Raw genomic sequence first — 25,556 nt, forward strand, 5'->3', positions numbered from 1 at the left:
GGGAGATTTTTTAGTGATGACCCCTTCAAACCCAGTTATTGACCAAATGAAAATATCAATAAGAACATCAATATTCATAAAAGGGGTTCTGTTCCTGTCTAATGTAAGATGGTTCATGAGAAAAACTGGCTGATGATGCTTCCAAAATTTACTAAGGAATGAAGAACTACTCATATAATACTTGAGTTGGAAACATGACATTAACATTGACACAAGGAATTCCATAGACATTAATATTTAACCCCACATAAGATAAAGGCAACATGTTTGCTTGAAATTATGATGAAGATGGTAACACGAGGAGAGAGAAATTTTTTTTTTTTTTTTTGAGAGAGGAGAATATAAGAGAGAGACTCGTATACCATGACTATTACATCTGATTTGAGTGCTTACCTGAAGGTCTGGTGGTGTTTCCGGATTTTTAGTTAATTCTTTGAGTGCATTAACTTTGGAATGCAGTTCTTCCAATTTCAGTGCTTTGTTTTTAACTTCAGACTACCAACATAAAAGACACAGGGGAAAAGCACAACTAATCAGAAATGCTGATATGCTGTAATTAGCATTTCATAATTTCAAGAACTGTCAAGATACCAACTTTAAGCTGTGTAAAAAAAGAGCCCTGTTTCATTTTCTGAGGGATGCTATTACTTATGAATGTGGAAAAAGCTCCAGTTATCATTCAGTTGGCATGTAAGGGAGTACACAAATCGTTTCCTTCTCCCTACCCTCCTTTATTAGAATAAAAGCTCCTGGAAAAAATTAAACACTGACCACAGTCCCTGAGTCAGCGGGGATTTCCAATGGGCTGTCCTGTATTCGTTGAGAGGACTATTTTACCAGTTACTATGGCAGCATTAAACTCTTCCAGAAGCATTTCAAAGCAAATACACAGCAAGAGTGCCTAATGGTTGTAGATAATATATAATGGATATGTAATATGCAGAAACATTTCAAATAGACATTGTCAGACTATTAAAGCAGAAACCGGATTACTTGGGACATTGACAACTGATATTTTATCCTCCCTTTTTTTTCTTTTTCTTTTTTACTTTTCATGAACACCAACACAGAAAAGAAAAAGAACAATTAGGAACCACTTTTGAAAAAAAAAGATGCTTATAAAAACTTCATTTGTTATTTGGGACCACAAAGGAGCATTTAATAAATTATCCCTCTCAGGTTAAAAATGGCATGTTGGTGCTTTGTAGACACTAACAAACTTTCTGATGTCCTGAATTCAGAAAGTAATTTACTTACACAGTAAGATGGGGAACTGACTGTAGGGCCCTCTAGCCTCTGCAGAAGCCAGATGGGCAATTAAGGAATCCATCTACTGACCCACACTTAGCATTCTGCAGCAGGAAAGGCACTGATGAGTGATGGCCAGTTCCAGTAAACAGAGTCTGTTAGCAAGTATGTCACAGTCACCTGCAAAACCACCCATCTGTAAGGGCCTGATCCTAGTCACATTGAACGTGGGTCTGAGGCACATGGGCTCCCTGGATTTCTGAGTTTGGAGATTCTAGACTGGTCTGACAACTAACTGCCTCCCCCCCCTAAAATTACTGCCATAACAGTTACCACCACTTCTAGCTACAATACAATGTCACTGCACAGGGACCTGCAAGATACACACAGTGGCACATCACTCCACAGTATTGCCACCATCTCTGATATAGATGATAAAGATGGGACAGATGTCAATAACTCAGGGACCTAGATAATAGTGATATGTAGAACAATGAGGGATGGACAAATTTTGAGTATTCATTAACTTAAAATAGAATTCATTTAATTGCACATTTATTTACACCCTCAAGTTTAATAGTGGTTGTGTTCAAAGTGACTTACAAAATTCTTAAAAATTCAACAATCAACTTCTTTGAGCTGGTATAAATTGAATCCAGCACAGACCACAATTTGAGCTGTAATGTTAACATCAGCAATAGCAACTAAAGAGACCTCAGTACCCTTCACTTCTGGTTATTTTAATCTGCATAATTTCTTCCAGCTGTGATGGCCTTTAGAAATTAGATTATAAAATCTATCAAACATTGCTTGGGTCAGAGATCACAGAATAGCTTAGGTAATACTTTACAAATTTGCCTATATTTTTTCAGACTTCGGCCATTCATTTACTTATCTGCCAATTCCTGTGTATGGTGCCAGATACAATTCTGGGCACCAGAGTGTTCAATGGGAATATTCACTGTTGTTACCAAGAGTATAGTCAGCTATGTGCTTTGTGAAATAGGTATCTTTCCTTCCTCTATTTCCTCTTATCCTGCTTTAATTTTTATCCTAGCCCAGCTAGTACTTGGCATTTCACAATAACACATATTGTAATGTAAATAATGCAAATTCCACAAAGGTAGGGACTTTGTTTACTATTAAATTTTCAGCATCTAAAACATTTCCTGATATAAGGTAGACATTCATTAATAATTTGATGAATACTGAATAAATGTATGTAATAAATGGGAATATAATGAATTTTAAATAAATTGGTTACTAAACCTTCAGAAGGTCAGAGACTTGCCTTGGAAGCCTGAGGCATCTGAATTTCCAATTTTCTTCCATTTCCAAAGAGGAAGTAGAAGAAGCAAGTACAAAACATAATAATAGCACATTGTAAGCAGGTAGTAAACATGTTTTCTTTTTCTTTTCTTGAACAAAAAAAAAAAAATAGGTACTACATATTCAAATGCTTCCAATTTTGTTTTCAAACGAGAATAAAATAAAATAAAATTAAAATTAAATAAAATAATTTTTATTCTCAGAAAACTTAGAAAATTATACATTTTATAGACTTTTGTTTTTCTATTAGTACTTCAAAAAAGGGCCCTAAATAAGAAATGATAGAAATGCACAAAAAATCTCTTACCCAGAGCTGATTAAAATTTTGAGTAAATAGCAGAAGAGAGTTGCGAGTTTTGTAATTCTCTTTTGTGTCTTTGAGAAGAACGAACTGAGAAAAGACTCCACTTTCTCACATTCAAGACAATGATGTACCCCCAGCTCCATATGTAGGCATAGTGAGTTTACCTCAAATTCTCTAAGAAATTCTTCAGCTTTGTGGCTGTTGTTCAGGTTGTTGATATTTTCAGCCAGCTGTGGAAGAGAATTATTGGACCACCCCTCGATCTCATCTTTACTTGAAAGTACATCCTCCCAAATGGACAGGCCGCCCCTCAGCCTATCTATGCTTTCTTCAATTTTCTCTGATACCTAGGACAGAAAAGAGAAGCCATGTCATTGATAGTATGAGGCTTTCAAGGACTCATTCCCTGACTAATGCTTTTTTTAATTAGAAAATTATATTCTCACAAAGCTTAATCTTGGTTTAAAGCTAATTGTAAGCTAATTAGCACATGTGATTCAAGCAAATGCCAATCAATACATAGATTGTTTCTGTCATTTGGAGAGTTGTTTGAATTTCTGAGACACTCAATTTTCATTCATAAATTGGGATATGAATGGCTACAGGTCTATTGAAATCTACAAAAATATAACTCACTATGAGGGTTGAATTCCACAGGATTGAGGTCCATCTATTGCACTTATTGTTCAATGTAAAACAATTAGCACTATTATTTGTAATGCTGAGGAACAGGAATGGACATTAAATTTGAGCACATTTATAATATAAGGAAATACCATTGGCAGCAACAGACTGCATATTCACAGTATTATTGCTACATATTCTTCCTACAGCAAAGGTCTTACATCCAGCCACTTGTCCATGGTTCCTTCCATGTCAGTTTTCACCAAGGCGAAATCACTACTGTGGACTTTTTTCAGTTCAGATAACAAGTGTTTGCCTTTACTGGTAAAATTGTCCAATTCTTTCTGCTTACAATTCATTTCATTCTTGGCAGATTCATGCTGTGGACATAAATGTTTCCTTGATTAACAAAATCACCAGTGATAAGAGTTTAAAGCCATTTGCTTCTGAGAAATTTAATTCATGGTTGACCTTATTCTGAAATTAGTGGTATTATTTAACTCTCTCACTCTCTACACACACACACACACACACACACATATATATAATATTGCTTCTTGAATTATTAGAATCCTAGGATATCAGCATTCCTAGAAAAAAAAATTGTGCTGTTAGCAGGAATTACCTATATCTACGTGAACTGACACACACACAAAAATCTGTTCGGACAATTGTTCTATAAGAAGCAAAACTACTCATTTGGTGGTAGTGGTATTAATGGTGGTGGAGATGGTGGTAATATCAAAATAAATGCATTTGAATTTTACCTTAGAAATAGCCCATTTAAGGTCCTCTTGATCTTTTATGGTAGTTCTGGTCACAACGACACTGCTGGCACTTTCTAGGACCTGAGACACAGTTGACTTCAAGTTCTGATACTCTCTCATCAAATCAATAAGTCCACAGCACTGACCCTGGCTATAACGATGGAAGAACATGTATCATTTAGTGTCACATTAGGAAGGACAAGAGTTCCTTAGGATTTCACTATGTGCAAGTATCCATGGGCAGATGCTGGAACCAAGAGAAGATCACATTTTTCATCTGCTGTTGCTGGTTAATGCTACTTAACACTAATGTCTAATAATGTCCAATATGTTCTTTATGAATAAAGGAAGCACATGAGCATTAAAATAAAATCCGTGACAATGACAAACAAGCAACAGCATATGTTGTTGGCAATTCCAACTTACTTAGATTGAGTCACTCAATGTTTGTTTTTTTTTTTTTTTAAATGTTTTCATGGTGTTTTAGTTACTTCATAAGGGCATATATTGGGGGCAAAAAAATAAGGAAAAGCAAAACAAAAACAAAGCAAATAAAAACACAGCTCAATAATTAAAATACTTAGGAACATGAAGGTGAGATTCACTATGATATATTCATATATATACATAGGAAAGTTTGGTCAGGGTCACTGCATCTTTCCTCCCTCTTCCCATCCCTCTCCCTCCCCCTTCAGTCCCCTTCCTCTGCTCCACTGATATCTCTTATATATTTATGGTATTTTTCTCCCTCTTCTTTTCTTTTCCCCTTTGGTCTAGCTTCCCATATCATAGAAAACACTGGACCTTTGACTTTTTAAGTCTAGCTTATTTCACTTAGCATGATGTTCTCCAGTTCTGGTGACTTACTGATAAGTAGCATAATTTTATTCATGCTTTTTATGACTAATACTCTGATATATACATATGTGTATATATATTTTGTTAAATATATATATATATATATATATTTATATATAGTATATAAACATATACATATTTTATTAAATATATCACATTTTCTTTATCCATTCATCTGTTGAAGGGCACCTAAGTTGGTTCCATAGCTTGGCTATTGTGAATTGTACTACTATAAAAATTAAAAATGTGGCTACATCCCTATAGTATGCTGATTTAAATCTTTTGGATATAAACTGAGGAATAGGTAGCTGGTCATATGGTGGTTCCATTCCCAGTTTTGGGGGGAATCTCCATACTGCTTTCCAGAATGGTTGCACTAGTTTGCACATAAGTATGTGTGTATGTGTGTGTGGCAAATAACATGCTCAATATCATTAGTAATCAGGAATAAAATTAAAAACAATGAGATATTTCTATATATCTTTTAGAATATCAAACAAACAAATGAAAAATGCTTGACAATAGCAAGTGATACAAATGGTGTGGAGCTTCTAGAAATCTCTGACATGTTGGAGTGCAACATGGTGCCAACATTTTGGAAAATAGTTTGGCAGTTCCTTATAAGCATATACTTGACCATGTAACACAATCCCACTTTTAAATATTTAGCCAAGTGAAATAAAATTTATGTATAAATAAAAACTTAAACATGAATGTTAATAGGTGCTTCATTTATAATCATTCAAACTGGAAGTTATCCATATACTAGTTGATAGAAAAACTGTGGAACAGTCAGTCAATGGGATATTTAGCTATTAAAAAAGAATAAAGCAAGGATATATATATATAATTATGTTTTGCTATGTAAAAATAAAAGTCAGACTCAAGACATTACATTCTATGAGATTCCATTTCTATGTGATTTTGAAAAAAAGGCGAAGCTACATATACAGAAGTCTGACCAATGATTGTGAGGAACTGGACAAAAGGAAGTGATATCAATTACAATAAGACATGAAGGATTTTTTTTTTCTTTTTTCTGGTAGGAGAACAGTTACCATGAAATTTGATGATTGTACAACAGTATGAGTGTGTCAAAATTCATAGAATTGTATATGAAAAAGGGTGAATTTTATTGTATTTAATTATAGTTCAAATGCAAACAAGTAAAATTACACAAAACAAAAAGAAAATCAGAAGTTAAGACTTATCCAAGCACTTTGTAATTGTTGATGACGACTTTTAATTTACAGTACTAGGAATCATACCCAGGGCTTCAGACATGCTAGGGACTCTGCCACTGAGCTATAACCCCAACCCTGACAACTACTTTTAGAGCATTGAATACTGAATGTTGTTATCTCAACATCCTCAGTAAAGCTCCGTAGGACAAATTTTTTAATGTTACTAAAAGGGTTATAGAACACCTATGAAGATGAGCAAGGTATTCAACTCATAATCCTATCATCACAAATCTCTAGGTAATGGCCTAATGTCACAAAATTATGGAAATTGAAAGTAAAACTGGGACATTTCTACTTACTTTTCATGAATTAGCTTTTTGGTATCATCCCAGGTGACTTCTAAGCGGTTTATCTCTCTGTCGACTTCAGGTGCAAAAGCTACATCCTTCTGGGCGATTTGTTTAGCTTTGTCTTTCAACCAGCATAGCTCATGTTCATGAGAATTCAATTCATCTTCTAACTGATTGAACACTCTCAACCTGTGAGTTAAAACATGGTTTCACTGCTAATCTATTAAGGCAGTGAACTAATTTTACTTTTTGTAAGCACATGATGATTCCCGAAAGCATGCAGCTTAATAGCTGGAAAAACTTAACACAGCAAGAACATTAATGCATATCCACTGATAAAGATGCTTTTAAAGTTAAATTTGCATTATGACTTGACACTGTACCTCAGAAAACATTGGAGAGCATTGTATTTTCTTTCCATCTTCTGTTATGCTTGAATTTTCTATTTGGTTTTGGAGGTATAAGACTTTTAAGGCTAAGGCTAACCCTGTGGTCAAGGTAGGTGAATATGGATTACAAGGTCGTGCAAAAACAAACAAACAAACAAACAAACTTTCTGTGCATGAGGTCCAACCCAGGAGAATAATGAACATTGAAGGGTTATAGTTATTTCATTCAAAACAAAACTAGCTTTCCTGAGTTCTGTGGAAAATACCTATTTTTGAACTTAAATGTCCTACTTGATTGAAAAGACTACCATGAGAAAATGATCATGTTTCTTTATCCCTAATAATATTTAGGCATTTGTAAAATGTGACCACAAAGAGGTAATTACTGGCTCATCTTCAAACTGGTACCATAATGTAGAGTGTAAGGCAGGGGCACATGTGGTATCCCCCTTGATTCCCAATGTGGAGTGGCTGCAGGCAGGTGTTGTCATTATCCCCACCTTGCAAGAGAGTGCCCAAGGTGGTGGAATGAAACCTCAGGATGGTTGGGGTTTACCAACCATCAATTTACTGCTACATTGTCTCAGTGTTTGTGTGTCCTTGGTGACCTGGGGATACCGATGGGGTTCTTGAGGCCAGTCTGACCTTTCTCCTGCAGCTTTAACATTTCTGATGGCTTGGCCTGAGTTGGCCAGAAGGTAAGGCTGCTCTTTCCTATGTGGGAAACACTAGGCACCTTGTTCTCTCTTTAAAGGCTATTTTCCCAGATCCCGTCCCCTTTTCTGAATGTATTATTAAACTGGTTACATTTTTTTTTTTTTTGCTTACTGCCCATAAGGGATATAATCAGGAGTCCCAGCTGGAGTCCTGATATTAACTCCACTGTCACCTAACTAATTCTTTGGCTTCTTCTTTGATTTGGGGTAAAAGGGGTCAAATGCTAATGGTCTTAGCAGGGACAGCATAATTCTTAACAAAATCATGAACATCTTGGGATGCTTTTCCACTGTTTCTTGGCTCCAAGAGCCCAAAAGTGGCCTTAGAAGATAAATGGGGATAAGGTTCTATTAAGAAGGAAGAAGGTAGAAACAAAGGTAACATTAGGGAAAAAAAAAAAACCCTCACTTGTCAAATTTACAGAGGAAACTAACTCTGATTCCTTTGCTTCTCCACTATCTCACTGACAACCCCAGATGTGCTGCCTTCTCCGTACAGACTGTCAGGTGGACTGGTTTCACATTTGATGGGTGAACAAAGATCTCAGATGACTCCAACCACTTTCCTAAGCTCTTCTTTATGAGAGAGAGAGAGTGCTATTTCACCCTGATTTCTCTCCTCCAACATCTGCCACCTACTGCCAGCCAATGCACTTGCTGTGCTCTTTACTGAGGGGCTGGTGAGCCCTAGAGAGGAATTTGCTGATATTTTTTACACCAGAATTACACTACTACTACTTGGATCTCTGTCTTCATTCTTTCTACAGAAGATGCACCCCTTCTTCTAAAATATCTCACAAATATATAACATGGTTTCTAATCTGTCCTGGAGATACAATCTCAAAGGGGCTCAGATATCACCCACAGGAAAATTCTTGAGGAAGCCACAGAAACTTGAGTACTTCTCAATTGAATTAGCCATGAATTTTATCTTCAGAATCTTTAAAATTTGCTAACTATGGCACTATTTAAAGCTTTGCACGAAAGTTCACTCCACAAGAAATGAAAAGCTGAAGGGACAGCAGGCTTCAGCGCCAGCCACTCGAGTACCTCTGCTGAAGAGCTTGGCGGGTGGGCTCCTTCAGGCCTTCCTTGTCAGTCCTCTCCTCGATGTCCTCAATGCTTTTCAGCAGCTCCTCTCTCTGGTCTTCAAACGCTTTCTTCAACACTGCGAGTGCATCCGCCTCACTCTGCTTGGTCCCCAGAAGGTTCTGGATCCTCTCCAATTCTGCACAGAGCTGATCAGCCGTGGCTCTGCAGGACGTCCTTTGCTCCCGGCTCCCACTTTTCAGATGGTACTGGGCTTTGGTAAGAAGGCCATCGAGACCGATGGCAGTGGATTCCAATGCTTTAACGTCCCGAATGGCGTTGCCCAGGTCCTTCTCCAACAAGTCAGACTGCTTCTTGTTCATGCTGTTGGTTGCTTCCACCATTTGCCTCAGCTGGCGGAGAACCCCGGACAGAGAGGCGTGGGTCTTCAGGAACTCTGCCAGCTGGGACAGGGCAAACTGCCTCCTCTCTACCACCTGATTGGCCTCCTCGAAGAGTTGCAGGCAGTCCTCCGCCTTGCCCTGGAGCAGATGGAGGTCCTCAGCGCGGCCCAGAGACCCCAGCTTTGCCAAGTGACTCTGCAGACTCTGCAGCTCTCCCTTTTTATTCTCTATTTCTGCTGCATGATCCTGGAAGACAAGAGAGAGTTGCTGAATCCTCAGGTACACTAGAGTCCATGAGTCAGAGAAGCAGGATTCGTGAGGTTAAGTTGGATTTTATGTGCCATGGATAGCATAATGCTTAAAGGTCATCTACAATGAGTCTTTAAGAAACATTCACAGTTTCCCATTTTGTTCATCTATATATGTCATATATAAAAATATATATATTATTATGTGAGTCTGCCATATAGGATATTGGACTAGCTCACAAAAAACCACATTGAAAATCTAGCAGAAAACTGCCAACAATCTCAGCATGGTTCCTGTCCATGAGAAATTTTATCCTAATTTCTGTCCTAATCCTGACCACAAGGACCTTACAGCTGCCCCTGTCTGATGATGAAATTGAGAGAGTTCTCTAACCCAGGTTCCTGAACTGTTTTTTCTTAGAGCATTTGCCTTACAAATCATAAATTCTTCTTTGTCCCATTGAGATTCACCTTTTAAAGTCTGATCAGTTTTACAACCCAGGATTGTCTTTCTCAAGGACATTCCTCCTCTGAAATAAAATCATCCCAGAAGGCAGCACCTCTCTGCCAGTCTCCTTGGAGGGAGAAGCCTGACTTTGGTACATTCTTCCCAGTTGCAGAACTACCTCCTGTCCCAAGGACAGAAGTATGCCCTTTGTAAGGCCAAACAGCAAAACTCAGCAAGGAGTAAATACCCAATAAATACTAAACATTTTATTATGAAATTTTATTTTAAGTGTATTATGTAACTCTTCTCCACTTTCCCCATGCTTGAAAATCAATATCTGATTTTAAAATATTGTTTGGTGCCAGAATAGACATAACACATAATTTATAAATAAGCCATGACTTTTTAAATACTTTCAAGCTAAATAGTAATTCAGAACAACTTTATCATTAAAGCATTGCAATTTGTTTTAGTTTTTGGTACAGGAACAAAAACGAATTCAAAAGCCTAAAAATGAACATTCTTATCACTTTATGCTACAAATAATTTGCTCCACTGTGAATAAACAGTTTCCTGTTGTAGTTCCCTATTCTATCTTGAAAGGGTTTTATCTGCTTAATTTATCTGTGTAAGAAATTGGCAGGACCCATATACTCGATTATTAAAACATTTTCATATGAATGAAAAGTTAGATTATTGCCACATATTTTCCTTTGTAATTCAAGAACTCTCCCTTGTGAACAAATTTTTCTTCAATCTTCTTTATTTCTGTTTAGAACTTACTGTAGGTGACTCCATTTTGTTATTATTATTATTATTTTGTGGAGCTGAGGATTGAACCCAAGGCCTTATGCATGTGAGACAAGCACTCTACCAACTGAGCTACATCCCCAGCCCTTTTTTTCTTTAATCCTAACAGAAGATTTACCTTCTGCCGAGTAAAAGCTACTTGATGGTCCATGATGCTTATCTCAGAAGTAGATTGTAATTCACTGAGAAATGCTTTGATCCAGACAGAAACAGAAAGCAGCAACTCATCAAATTGCTGGTGTTCAGCAACCACAGACTGAAGAAAATTAATCCTATGTGGAGAAAGGGGTTTTAAAGTTAAAATGTTCCATTAGTGAGCAGAAGGGGTTAAGGACGGATTTTGGGAATGAAGCTTACCCCATGATGATGTCTTACATGGACAAGCTGAACCTGTGGATAGTTCCTTCTTCCAAAGTCCTGCTTTCCTCACAGTTTCTCTGTCTCAGTTAATATTGCTACCACCCACCCTGATGGTCCCCCCTCATTTCCTCACCACCACATCTCACCTGTGCACAGTCGGTCCCACATGCTCCACCAGATATATTGATGCTTTGCTCTTCTCCTTTCCACTATGCTCACCCTGGCCTGAGTTTCTGAGTCTTTGTTTAAGCTGGCCTCTTTCCTGACACCTTTGCTTCCCTACTGTCCACTCTCTAGACTAGTCAGAAACGGTGTCATGGGATCAGAACATTCCCTGTCCTGTGTCTATACTGGAGCAGTTTCCTGTTGTACTTGGGAGGCCATCCCCCAGGGGATCCCACGTACTTGCCCCTCTGTCCTCATCTGAGGCAATGATGCCCTGCACTCCCTCTGACCTCCTGTCTGTTGCCCACTGTATCCACTTATTTCTCCTTGGAGCCTTGGGCCATTTGCTGCCTCTGCCTATGTCCTCTTGTCCTCTGCTGGCCGATAACAGGTATAGGAGATGAGAATCCCAAACTGGGATCCCAAACATAATATTACAATCAAATATTCATTACAATGGTTTGTATCCAGAGATCAACGTTTTACTATTTCAAATTTTTATCAAAATTTTTACACATATTAATTGTACATATTAGAGAGCTCAACTTTTTAACTTTCATATTATAATCCTTGCAAATTTTTTCTACACATTATCCTTACAGGAATTCATCATATTCTAAAAAAGTCACACATTTGTATTATTATATTAAAAGTCCTTTATTTTCCCTCTGAGAGACAGCAGACAGACCCTGCTCATTTTTAAAGAAAATTTCTCATCTTTTGAGAGTTGACCTCACTTCCTTTATGGAACTTCCTTTGTTGAACTTTCCAGTTCAAATGTCCCTCTTTTTCATTCCTTGAATACTCCATGCTCACCTCTCTCAATGGTTTTCTTGTTGTTCCCACACTAATCTATAAAATACCTGAGTTCAGGGTTTGCTTATTTCTATGGCACCAGTCTCCAATACAGTGCCTGGCAATCGGCAGATACCCAATAAGCATTTGTTGATTGATTGAAAAAATGAATAAGCAATGGAATAAATATAAGCTCCATGAAAGTGGAGTGATCCATAGCACATTGAAGGGTGCTCTACTCATTTCAGAAACTAAATAAATATGGGCTGAATGAATGAATTTTTAAAATGGTCAGAATGGTTAAATGCTTATCCAAGATTCACATCATCATATGGGTAATCAATATCAATTTAAAGACAAAATCTGTTCTCTTTTTAATTAGAAAGATAAATGAAAATTGCTGATCATCTAGTTAACTAAGATTCAATCCACTTTTGCCTCCATTTAATATATGAACAGTTTCCCTCCCTCTCTCCAAAGATCAATTTTGAAATGAAATGATGTGTACAAAATGCCTCTGGCTGAGAAATATCACAGGAGACAAAATTTTAATTACCATTTTCTTTTCTTATGCAAATAGCTCAATCAACAAATAATATACACACTAGCAAAAAAAAAACACTAGCAACCCTTCACTCTTCAATATATTTCAATTAGATTACTCATTTTCTCTTTCAGGTAAAACAAAATCTTTGAATTGAGGTTCACCAACAATGCTTATTTTAAGGACATTGAGTTTTAAAATGACAGTTTTCTTCCACTGCCTGGTATCAATCCCCTGATGGCTGAGTTAAATAAAATAAAAGTATGGTTTTTTAAAAATTTATGTTCACCATTTAAAATAAATGAACACCTTTAGGACTTTTTAGAACCAACCTCTTCCCAATTATCTGTGGTAGGTCTCTCCACCTCTCGTCCAGCTGCTCCAAATGTAGTCTGATCATTTTTACGTCCTCCTTGGAGGCGACTGAGAAGAGTGACTCCTTCAACTGCAAGAGGCTGCTGTAGGAGGAGGCCTGAGACACCACTTCCCCCTGTAGGGCCTGGGAAAGCAGAACAGTCACAGACCTCCCCGTGAGAGGACAGGACGGGGAGGGCCATGCAACAGAAGGTGGCCACCACAGGTACATTCTTGCAAAACGGAGGTCATTAAGGCCAAGACAGTTACTACTACTTGACTGAGCAATGGATTCACTTGACCATCACTGAAATTTTTTAAATGCTACTGAAACCTGAATGATTTTTCTGGAGTCTGAGTTATAAGTTAGGCAAAATTGAAAGCTGTGAATTTCCTATAGAACAAAGAAACTGAGGAAGCAAAAAGAATCACAGAAAAAGTATGATGGATAAGAACCAAAGAACATCTAACAAAAACAGATACAATTCTAGGCACCAGGAACATGGTGTCTCTCTCTGTTTAGAGACCACATTAGGCCAAACTGTGGGGTTGAAGGGCTCTTATTTAACTTACATGAACAAAACTGCTTATTTTAAAATTGAATTAACAAAGACTCATATAGATAGAGAACAACACAAAGAGGTGTTAATGAGTTGGCATGGGTAGTACATATGACAGCACATAGTAGGTGCTTATCAAAATGCTTTCTTCCCTTCCTAGCGGAGCCAAGTATATTATAAAAGGAAAACTGCTATGTGTATATATCAGAAGAGAATCAGCCTATGAATGACAGGGAAGACCCCAAAGCAGAATGGGAACACATGCTAGCAGTATACAGGAAAAAAGGGGCCCAGGATGGCCAGGAGGTGGGAATGGATGCTCATGGTCAGCCCACAGTACACAGTGTATGGACAAGGGAGTGACAGAGGCCTAGAGCCCCTCTCAGCCCTCTCACGCACAGCACTTAAGATTCCACATGGAGACACCAAGGAGTCCAATTCAATGTACTGGGACATCTTCATGTCTATGTTTTGCTATTTTTAAGGCGGGGAGTGTTACTTAGCCTCTTGGACCATCTTGTCTATACTTATAGGAACCAGACTGATTGTCCTTGTGCTCAGGGTAGCCACTATTGGTTTCTGAAAAGGGACTTTCCAGGAGATGAATGCAGAGCATCCATGTTTTTTAAGCTGGAAATGGGGAGAGAATGGGGATATGGCCCCCTCAACGTCAAGGAAGGATAAGAACTGAAGATGGGCAATAGGTTCAGATGCCACAGATACCTCTGATGGAATTTTTTCTTTTCTTTCTTTCTTTTTTTTTTTTTTTTGTACTGGGGATTGAACCCAGGGGCACTTAACCACTGAGCAACATCCCAGTCCTTTTTGTTCTCTATTTAGAGACAGGGTCTTTCTGAGTTGCTCAGGGCCTCACTAAGTTGTTGGCACTGGCTTTTAACTGCTGATCCTCCTGCCTCAGCCTCCCGAGCTACTGGGATTACAGGCATGCACTACCATACCCAGCCCTCTGATGGGACTATTATTTTTTAAATTTTTAATTTGTTATATCCCCTAATGGAATTATAAGAGAAGAAATTATAAAAATGAAGAGAACCAAGCTCTATCCTAAACTTGTGATAAAAGGTGATGGAGAAAATTGGGATATAAATCTATAATACAATCAATCTCTGTTAAGAAGCAATTTGCCTACTGAATTTTGGGCATAGACAAGTATCACTTCAAGTAATTTATTTATGTACAAAAATCAGTAATGTTGACTAGCTTCATTAGTGCCATGTGATTTTTTTTTAAGTTTGAAAAGTTGCCTTCTTCAAAGTTGTGAAAAGCTATTATTCTTTGTCTTTCTACCTATTATCCATGTTTGATATCACTGATACTTTTTGTCTTGCTTGAAAATAATCATGGCTGTTGATTTCTTTCAGCATTATTTCTCTCTTTATTAGTGATTTTTCTATTACTGAAAATTCTTATAAATAAATATGAAAATGGAGAGATTATACCTTGTACCAGCTTTGGAGATTACTGACTGACAGTCAACCTCATCTCATATACTTCTCTGGCCATCCTTCTCACAGCTCCCCTGGCACACCAGCTTTATTCTCATCCCAGACATTATATTGCAGGATTTTCTCATGCACCATGGAACTAGGTCACCACAGAATTCCACCTGCCATTCCCTTGTTTCTCAGGTCAGGGTTGTTCTCTTCTTTTCAGGATGCGTACCTTGATGTCACATGTGGCTTCAGGGATCACAAAACCAAAGCAAGAAGTTTGGGATAGAGATTTCTTTTCTTTTTTTTTTTTTATTCTTTTGTGGTGTTCAGGATGGAGCCCAGGTCTTGTGCATGCCAGGCAAGCCCTCTACCACTGAGCTATATCCCCAGCCCCTATCTTATTAATTTATTTTTAAATAACACAACTGTGACAAAGAGCACTTCATTTTTCTTCCTTGCATTTCCTTGAACTTGCCTGTATTAATTGAAGTTCACCCTCCACTTTGACTCTGTCTGCAGACATGCCCATTTCTGGGGAACTGGCCATGGCTTCACATCGCTCTAACCAGGTCAAAAAGGATGACAGTTCTTTCTCGAGCCTAAAGAAAGCAGAGGAAAGGAACACATTCATCCAAAATCATCATGCCAGAAGACTAAACCTTTCTGAGGTCAGAGGGCCAATGTGAACCATTATAAACAATGCAAAATAGCCTTTATCATCCTTGCGTGTGAGGGACAAAAAGCAGTGCGTGTGGACTGCACCACTTAAAACTGTGTAAATAAAATGTGATATAAATATACACAATGGAATATTACTCAGCCTTAAAGAAGAATGAAATTATGGCATTTGCAGGTATATGGATGGAGTTGGAGACCATGCTCAATGAAAAAAGCCAATCCCCAAAACCGAAGGCCAGATATTTTCTCTGATATGAGGATGCTAATTCACAATAAGGGGGTTGGTGCTAGGGAAGAATAGAGTTACTTTGAATTGGGCAGAGGGGAGTGAGGGGAGGGGGGTGTGGGGGTGGGAAGGATGGTAGAATGAGATGGACATTATTACTCTATGTACATGTATAATTGCACGAACGGTGTGCTCTGCATCGTGTACAGCCAGAGAAATGAGAAGTTGTGCTCCATGTATGTACAATGTATCACTAGTTAGAACAACAACAACAACAAACTGTGTAATGTGTAAACATATAGACACATTCTCTTCCCTATGGGAGGTCCTGTAGTTTTACATCTTGGATGCTAATTCCTCATCACTTAAAGACAGTCCATAAAGCATTTCATGTTTAAGAGTGGCAGTATCTCAAGCAGACACCCTGCTCACCTCTGCCAGTGGGCCAGAAGGTCCTCCAGTGCAGTCTGTCTCTCCTTAGCCTTCCGGAGGGTCCCTTCATACCGCTGCTGCAGAGCAGCCGCTTCCTGCAGGCAGGATTCTTTGTGCACCACCTTCCGGGCACTGGCAGAGAGGGCAGTCACTGTGCTGCTCAGGGACTCCAGGGCCTGACAGAGGTCCTGAGGAGAGTGCAAAAAGAATAGGGCTGTGCCCCCCAGTTCCCAGGAGATAGGTGCCTGGATGGTCTGCAGATGCCTGAGCCCATGGAGAGAGCAGACCCTGCAGATGCTATGCTCTTTCCTATGCCTCTAACCTGTGCAAAGTTTAATTGTAAAAGTTGACACAATAAGAAATGAGCAATAACAAAATTAAACAGCTACAACAATCCACTGTGATAAAAATTATTTAAACTGAAATGATTATTTCTGGAAGTTTCCATTTAGTAGTTTTGGCTGTGGGTATCGACAGGTAACTGACATCACAGAAAGTGAAACTTTGGATGGGAGACTGCTGAACATCCATCAGAGGCCACCGACTAAAAGTCAAGACCTGGGTTTCCTTTTTAAGACCTGTCACCATGAAACATTTTCCCTCCATCATCATAAATGGCAATGGTACCAAAAAATATCTGCTATGATTTGCAGCAAGGCTTGGTGAAAATGAGGAAGTGACTTCATGGATGTCAAAGTCAAAGGTGGGAGGAGGGCTGGGGATGTGGCTCAAGCGGTAGTGCGCTCGCCTGGCATGCGTGCGGCCCAGGTTCGATCCTCAGCACCACATACCAACAAAGATGTTGTGTCCGCGAAAAAAACTAAAAAATAAATATTAAAATTCTCTCTCTCTCTCTTTAAATAAAAAATGGTGGGAGGAGATTTTCTCTAATAAGAATGCGCTGCTATAGATTGGAATAAATTTCACATTCCCCAACAAGTCACAATGTTTGTGAAAATCATTTATTTTATGCTAAATATGTCAGTCTTTTAAATTCAATTCTTAATTTATAATCACTACATGTAACATGCTATATCATCCATAAAAAAAACACATGGAAAGAAGCCAGGCACAGTGTGAACCTGTGGTTCCAGCTACTCTGGAGGTTGAGGCAGGAGGATCATTTGAACCAAGGAGTTTGAGACCAACCTGGGCAACATAGTAAAACTCCATATATATATATATATATATATATATATATATATATATATATATATATATGGATTCAATGGTGATAATAATAAGACACCTCAGAATGGGACAGGTAGTGTGCTGTGCTATGCACACTATAGGTATAAACTTATTTAATCTTCCTAAGAACCCTAAGAGGATGTCCTTTCATTATCTCTCATTTTACAGAATAGAAAACCAACTTGCTTTAGGAAATCTAAGTACTAGAAAAAATAGAATGCCATCCTCTCCAGCACTCTGTTATCAATTTAGTTATGTACTGGAGTAATTTCATTAAATTGGATTTTCTTTTTGTCATTTTTAAGTATTTTAAAAAATTAGGTAAGTAATATAATTGCATTCTCATTACATCAAACAATATAAATCCCACTCCCCTTTCCAGATGTGCCTTGTCAATCATTTTCTTTCTGTCATTGCAGCTCCTTGTCCATATTTATATACATGTGTGATCACATGCATATGAAGTAGGGATGATATTTGTATTTTGTTTATTCTTAACCTGCTTCATTTTATCATTTCTTTGAACATGTATCTTCCTCTTTGCTCCTTCCCCCTAATCCTTCCAATGCCATCTGTTTGTAGCCTTGCCAAAGATTTGACAATGATCACCGCAAAGACCAGATTTTAAAAGCCAGTTGTTGGAAACAGGTCACTGAGGACATATATATAACACCTGAATATAACAGGTTGAAATATGAAATCTGTGGTGCACATGAAAATCATTTATTTTATGCTAAATATGTCAGTCTTTTAAATTCATTTCTTAATTTATAATCACTACATGTAACATGCTATATCATCTTTTTGCACACTTGATTTTCTATAATGCTGGCAAGAGGTAAAGGTTTTATTAAAACTACTATCTGAAAATATTACAAGTTCTTAGTAAAAGAGAAATATCTCTTAATTGAATATTCATTTTTTATATATTTTAGTGAAAATTTACTGGCATACTTACATTTCTTGTGTTATATGAAGTAGATACATTTAATATCTTATTCCTTAACATAATTTTTCCATTTTTAACTCTCCTAAACATATTTACTATATTCTTTTTAAGTTGGAGTTATCAAATTTGAGAGTGGATAAATAAGCAGAAATGTGCATGCATGCTCCTACCATATGTTCTTGGAGAACTCTGTAGGTTTCTGTTGCCGAAGAACATATTTTAATTGGATCATTAAGCTTGTCTTCAAATTCAGACACAGACTGCTGGATCTAAAAAAAAAAAAAGGTGAAATATAATAATGTTGGGAAAAATACACATTGAGAAAGCAGTTGAGAAAGAAAGTTACTGAGACAGCATCGTACCTACCATCTATGGATAACTTCCAATATGATGACAAATGAATTTTTAAAAATCTAAAGTCAATGTGTCCCATTATTTGAAAGGAAACTAATTAAGCCTTAATGATGATCTGAACATAATGTATAGTGACATTTACAGGGTCATTGTACCTATATAAATATCTGTGTGTGTATGTTTGTGTAGACATATATGCTGACTTAAAAAGATACCCTATAAACAATTGTGAATTTAGTTCATAACTGACAACTTGACAATCCTGACAACTTGGTACACAATTGGAAAGTTGTTTTTTTCTTCATTACACTATTTAAGGAGTTTTTGCTTCATTTTTCTATAAACGCAATGCAAAATGTGTAACTTTAGCCTGCATGTATTCTTACCTTTTGAAGATCGTCTTCAAACTTTTTCTGCTGAGACAAATGCCCCAAGACTGTTCCTTCAAGGCACTGAGCATGCTCTCGGAGCTCTTCCCAGTATCTTCTTATCTGTGTCAACTTGGCTTTGATTCGAGCAGATTCCCCAGTGGTAATAAACTGAGCAAAAGACTGAGCTGCTTCTTCTAACCCTGTAATGCTGTTGATCTGACTCTCAATCTCCTGGATTGTCGCCTAATATTTAAAAAAAGAAAATGACAATGCAACTGAGTAAACTTGCTTTCCTGAGATGATAAAATCACCTACAAGGAAAAATAGAAAAGTCTCCTTAAGCGACATCTAAACATGCTCGGAGGGGGTGGTTGGAGAGGTGAACCAGCACCTTGCTTCCTGACTATTTGAGGAGGACGCACACACAGACAGTGTCTGCAGCACACACCACTCTGTGGTGGCTGTATTCACTGGAGAGGGAATAAAGAGAAATGCTGCTTCTGCTTGCAGTGAGATTAGCAAGAGGATATTGCTGCACCTTTTACACTATCTCCAAAGACACAGAGACTTATCTGCTTACTCATTGATCAAGCACTTAAATCAATTGATGTGGGGAAACCATGTGTTCTAGGAATTCATAGGAACACTAATATTGGCATTCAATTACTTTTTCTAAAATGTAATTGAGTATTTCATGATTTACTAACACCAAGTTTTTCTGATTGCACTCCTACTTGGAGCTAGTCTTTTCCAATCTATCCCCTGTGTTGCATGCCCATGTTTTCCAAATATAGAATGAATTAAGACACTTGACTCCCATCCTCAGGGATCACACATGCTAAGTAGGACCCAAGACTTGGGATCAGTTCCCATGGGCTGCTGTTGCTGCTGCTGTGAGAATGACCACTTTCTTCATTAGCTATGCACTCTACAGGAAAAACTGCATGCTATCATTTTAATTTGAAGCAGAAAGGATATTTTACATATAGCCCAATGCATAGAATGTACCAATGGCTACTAAGAATGTGCATGCATATGTGTGTGGACCCAGGGGAAGGTGTCTCTCATCAACACTGGGTTTATTCATGTGTGAAACAATGAAATTTCTTTCTCTGAGGAAAAGGGCCACACTTGTCCAATAAACATAATGCCCAAAAACTCAAGTCAAGTTTCAATTACAAATAACTTAAATGGAAAATACTGTTATGGGGGGGGGGAGGGGACTAAATTTGTGATTTCTAAGTGAGGCAATCAGAAATAAATTACATAGGATTGTCAGGTAGGCACCACCATTTATTCATTTTATTTTTCATATGTGTGGTATATCTGATAAATATTTGAGCATTAATACAATCTTTCTTTTTGCTGATTTCTAAGATTATCTTACAAAAATTACTCATCAATTCAACAAATAAGTGTTGAGTGCCCTCTAATCACTAATAATTCTTCTGGGTGCTTACAACACTACTTGCTTAAGGACTAAGAAAGTTCTTAGTTATTGGACTAATCCATGTCACCAACAAAATCATAAATGGAAACCAATCACATTGTAATAAATAGAAATTCCATCCAAGAAAAGTTGGAAGATGAATCTAGCATATGTTCTTATCATTTACCAATATCAGGAGCAGCGTGAAATGATGAACACGAAACAGCTCACAGCATTTATCTTCACAGCAATAAAAATGCTTAATTTTAATCTTAAGATTATTTTAAGGTGAGAAAACTATAACAAGTTTTACATTTATTATTTATTTATCATTTCCTATAGTATAGCCTTCTGTTGGGAAACAGAATATGAGCCTATTAAGCCAAATTTCATAGATTTTTCCACTCTATTTTTGCTTATTTGTAGCAGATATTTTTTCCTGATATTGACATTTTAAAATATATTTTAGGTCATTTTCAAAATGCCATTTTGGACATATTAAAATGTATTTCTAGTCTGATGGTAAGAAAATCCACAAGTTACTGTTTATGTATTTAAAAATAAATATGTAATTTTCATTTTTTCCTGGAGAATAGCAAGATGATATTTGATCATTGATGTATTTCAGAAGTTCTGGAATATAAATTAAAATAGCAAGGAATGAATTATTAAGAGGATAAATAAAAAGTCTGTTAATTTTTTAAAGGGGAAATTTTGGGGACAGAACTACTTAAATGTACTATGCTCTTTTTCTAATCCACCACAGAAGACACGGCAGGCTGTGCGTGTGCCACACCATGTGTGCTTGATTGCGAAAGATGTACGATGAGCAGGGATGATTTGTTCCACCTGTGATCTTAGCTAAGTGACATTGCACCCTCCCACCTTGCACATGGTAATAACTTGTTCTGAGCCATAGTGTGAAATGTTTCCTCACCTCGGTATTTATTTTACTATATTTAATAGAATGAAACTTCAAAGCGTTTTCCCATTCCAAAAAGAAAAAAAAAATGAGATAAAAAGCGCCTGAATTTTAAAAATGTGTGTTGTGGAGTTATATAAAAGAAAGAACCATAAATGAGCACTCCAAGCCCACATCTTTCAGCTCAATTCTCTTAAACTGAGTGAAGTGTTTGATGATAATCTAATCACATGTTTATCTTGGAGCTTGGAGAGCTACTGTAACAGAATATCTGCATCCGCACCCAAGGTTATAAACGAATACATTACAGCCACCAGGTCCGATTGCTTCACCTACAGAATGTAGTGTTTTGAGCTCCCCCTTGTGGTCAGTGAGGGTAAACACCACTAATACTAATTTTAACAATCCAAGTAGTTCTTAAAAAGTAATTGTAGATGATGGATACACTTCATGTTTTATAAGAGAATCAAGAGAGCGCTCCATTGAGGTTAATGCAAAATCAAGAAAAAGAATAATGTAACCATAAAAATATTTTAATGATATTGCACACAATATTGACTTTGAATGCATAGGTCTGACAATATTAATACACAATTCCATGTATAAAGTATTACCCAGTGTCAGTCAAGATATCTTAGCTTGGTTGGCATTTTGTGTGAACTTAATTTTAATTGAGTCACAGAGCAATGAAAAATTTGTCTCAGGACCAAATAGATTTTGGTGAAATAAATGTAAGAAAGAGATCTTAAAAGCTAGACATAGATTATTAATGTAACATCCGAGCAGGTCACCTTAATTTGGCTGATCTGCATGTCCATGGCAGAGGATGAAGTTTCCAAGGCATTGAGTTCTTTCTCTTTTTCAGTTATCCAGACGGACAGGTTCTCAAAATTACTGCCAAAATGATCCCACTTGTTTTTCACCATTTCCATGGTTTTAATACTAAAATTAACCAAATTAAGTAAAAAAAATGCAATATTTTAACAGAGAACAACAACACCAGGTGAAAAGACAGTGAAGACATTTGTGACTATTTCAAAGTTGGAAATATTTGAGGAGGAAAAAATGTACACTTGATCTGAGTAGTCAGGTTTCAAGTCTTCCCATCTCTTCTGAGAATGAGCTCTTAAGGAGGCATCATCAAGGCTGCTACAAACGCAAACGCATTTTGAACAAAATATTGCTGAGTACAAGGGGGTCAAATCAGGTATAATCTAATTAAACGCTGCATGTGACCAGCACTTGCCAAGACTTATTTCAATAAACTATGCTAGAATAGATCCCAGTGTACATCATTTTTTAACAGTTCCTCTTTCCTGTAAAGGAGAGATTCCACCATAATGCTTTATACTAAAAGATCTTTAGGAGATGTGTCCTATGAATCAAGATAGCACTTGTGGTCTGAACCCCTGCTGCCAGGCGGGAACTGCTGCCTTTATTACAGCTACACCTTTTGATTTAAAATCTAGAATGATTTCAGCGATTCATATATGTTTTATGGTCCTTATTCTAAAAGACTTTCATAAACTTTTTTTTCATGAGCACCCTGCTTTTAGACTACATAAGTGTTATATGTAACAAAATTTCAACTATAGATTTTGTTTGTATTAGCTACACCTATATAACCAAGTGAATATGGCTTTCAGATTAAAAAAAGAGTAAGAAACTAAGAGCATATCATTGAATTTATAAGTCCTTGGGTTAAAAAAAAAGAAAAAAGCAAATAACATCCCTGTTTACCCAAAGGCACTTGAAGACATGAAGAAAAAAGCAATGGCATCATTGATTGTCAAATTAAATGGTATTGCAATCTTAAATTTATTCCCTGGGTATGCCTAATGCTCTTAGCAGTATGGAAAATACACACTATGTTATGTTGCAAGATTTTAAATAAGATTCAAATGGGCATTCTTAATAGAAGTAGTTTCTTTTCTAGTAAACTCTAAGTTTTACTATTTCTATTACTTGATGGAAGATATTTAATAAAAAGTCCTCAAAATGTTTCAAGTTATATTTGTTTCAGATAAAATATTTATCATTTTTTAAAGTTTGGGCAAATGTAAAATGTCAATTTCAAGGTGTTAATATTATTAAAAAACAATTTTTACATTTAAAATCTACCTTAGAAAGATGTCCTATTTCTTAAGAATAATAGATTATGTGTCCTTAATTTGAAACTACACAGAAGTATTTAGCCATATAATTTGGGGGAATATTGGACATATCCTCATAAGTTTATCCCCTGCAAACTTTTAAAAATATGTTGTTATCTATAGCAGGATATTAATAGGTTCAACTGCTATTTGTTTCTTTTCACATAAAGTAACATTAATGTTTAAAAATAAAATAGATTTTTAAAGTTAATTTCTGAAAAAGCTTGTCAATCAGTGACAATTTGAATCCCGAGGCACTGTAAGTAAGCTTATGAGCTTTGAATTGGAGACATTTGGTCTATGTGATGTGTGTTTAGGCCTAGATCGACACTACCGAAATCTCTCCCCTTCCTTCTAACTGGTAACAGCAGAATAATAGAGTTTTAAAAAAGTAAAATATTGGCATTTTCTCTAGATTTTGTCTACAATGTACAAAGGCCACAGAATGGAATCAATATGGCTTTCTTGTGAACAAAATCAGTTTAAGATGTTAATGCCACATCCCTTACATATTTTTGTTTTGTTGCAGATACTGGTTCCTGTGTTGAGGATACTTTCTTTTGAACTGTGAATCGTATCTCAAGACATGCTGAAATACACAGACACTTTGAGATCTTAAAAGACGGGTTTGAAAACAAGACACAGGGAAGACTGCATTAAGTTTATCTCAGAGAAGAAAGCTTAGGACTGGTGAGGCACATACTCTTCTTCAAGCGTGTCTTCTAGTTTTTTGACCTGCTCTTTGATTGACGCAGCCTGTTGCTGAAGCAATTGCTTATTCTTGGGCCCCAGTGGTATCTCTGAAGCTTCCTTAGCCAGGTTCTCAGCCTGGATTGCAATACCTTCTGTCCGCTTAGAAAACTCCTAGGAGAAAGATATTAGAGCCATTAGGTCCATACTTTATACTCTTTAACCCTGTCCTCAAGGAAATTGCAATATTGTGCACAGTCTTCCCCAGAATAGAGGGGCAGCTGGCTGGCAGGATTTATACATAAATAGATTTATGTTGTTCTGAACAATAAAACTGATTTTTATATGGTCAATTTAGACACTTCACTATTTTTTCTCTATCTTATATAAACAACCAGTTCTATCTTCACAGTTACCAGCAGTTCTCTTAGAAATTGTTTTCTCCCCTATTTCCTCCTTTGACTTATTGTTTAGAATTCTGAGCTATATTATAGTAGTTAACTTATCCATACGTATGTTGATTTATTACAGGCCAGCTCACCAAATGATCAACAGTGATCAGTTCTTCAATCATACAGATAATAACTTGTTAATACAATTGAGGAATATCTCAAACAATGCAGAATACCAGTGATCTTTCCTGTTCAGAAACGCCAGAAAGGTTTTGTTTACTAGTTCCCTGAAAAGAGATATAATCTGATCTCAATGCTGTTAAATCTTATTTTTTTCCAATGCATATGCAACATAATAGAAAGAAGGTGAGTTTTCAACCCTTCAAATCTGGGCTGGAATCCCAGATGTGCTAATCACTGGTTGTTTTTCCATGTAAATACAGATGATTGTGCTTGTCTTGAAAGGGTACTCTCAGCATTCCATTAGCAAATTCATTTTTAAGTACCCTACACTCTGGCAGGTACCAATTATCATTTTTATGTCCTTCATATAAAATTGAAGAAAATGGTTTATTAATTCTATTCATGGATTTTCAATGATTCTGAGCTATTTTAATTCAAAAGTTAACTTAATATGCATGAGGCCCTGGTAAACTTTAGATGTTATCTGAATTTTGTCAGGTAAATAATGTGGAATACTAGATTAGAGAAGGTAAATCCAGTGATAATCTTGAATGAAGAAAATCAGTGTCTCAATTCTTCTCATGTAAGAAAAACTCACAGGAGCTTTATAATTTTGATCATCAACTTACCTTCCTAAATAGGTAAT

General features: G+C 36.8%; 1 protein-coding gene across 4 annotated transcripts in view; it reads right to left on the bottom strand.

Moving 5' to 3' along the window:
• Positions 1-25,556, bottom strand: part of SYNE1 (spectrin repeat containing nuclear envelope protein 1) — a gene marked incomplete at its 5' end in the record, with an annotated part of 432,633 nt that overhangs the window by 237,271 nt on the left and 169,806 nt on the right. For 3 of the 4 annotated variants that reach the window (XM_081295717.1, XM_081295719.1, XM_081295718.1), the window contains 14 exons: positions 394-495; positions 3,046-3,228; positions 3,727-3,885; positions 4,273-4,423; positions 6,674-6,853; positions 8,820-9,448; positions 10,827-10,980; positions 12,905-13,071; positions 15,416-15,539; positions 16,277-16,464; positions 18,587-18,685; positions 19,157-19,384; positions 22,284-22,434; positions 24,349-24,509. In XM_081295717.1, coding sequence (XP_081151843.1) covers positions 394-495; positions 3,046-3,228; positions 3,727-3,885; positions 4,273-4,423; positions 6,674-6,853; positions 8,820-9,448; positions 10,827-10,980; positions 12,905-13,071; positions 15,416-15,539; positions 16,277-16,464; positions 18,587-18,685; positions 19,157-19,384; positions 22,284-22,434; positions 24,349-24,509 — 2,676 coding nt within the window. The other variant, XM_081295721.1, reaches the window with a different exon arrangement.

This window comes from Spermophilus citellus (genome assembly GCF_964194105.1).
Source record: "Spermophilus citellus genome assembly, chromosome: 5".
Classification (NCBI taxonomy): Eukaryota; Metazoa; Chordata; class Mammalia; order Rodentia; family Sciuridae; genus Spermophilus; species Spermophilus citellus.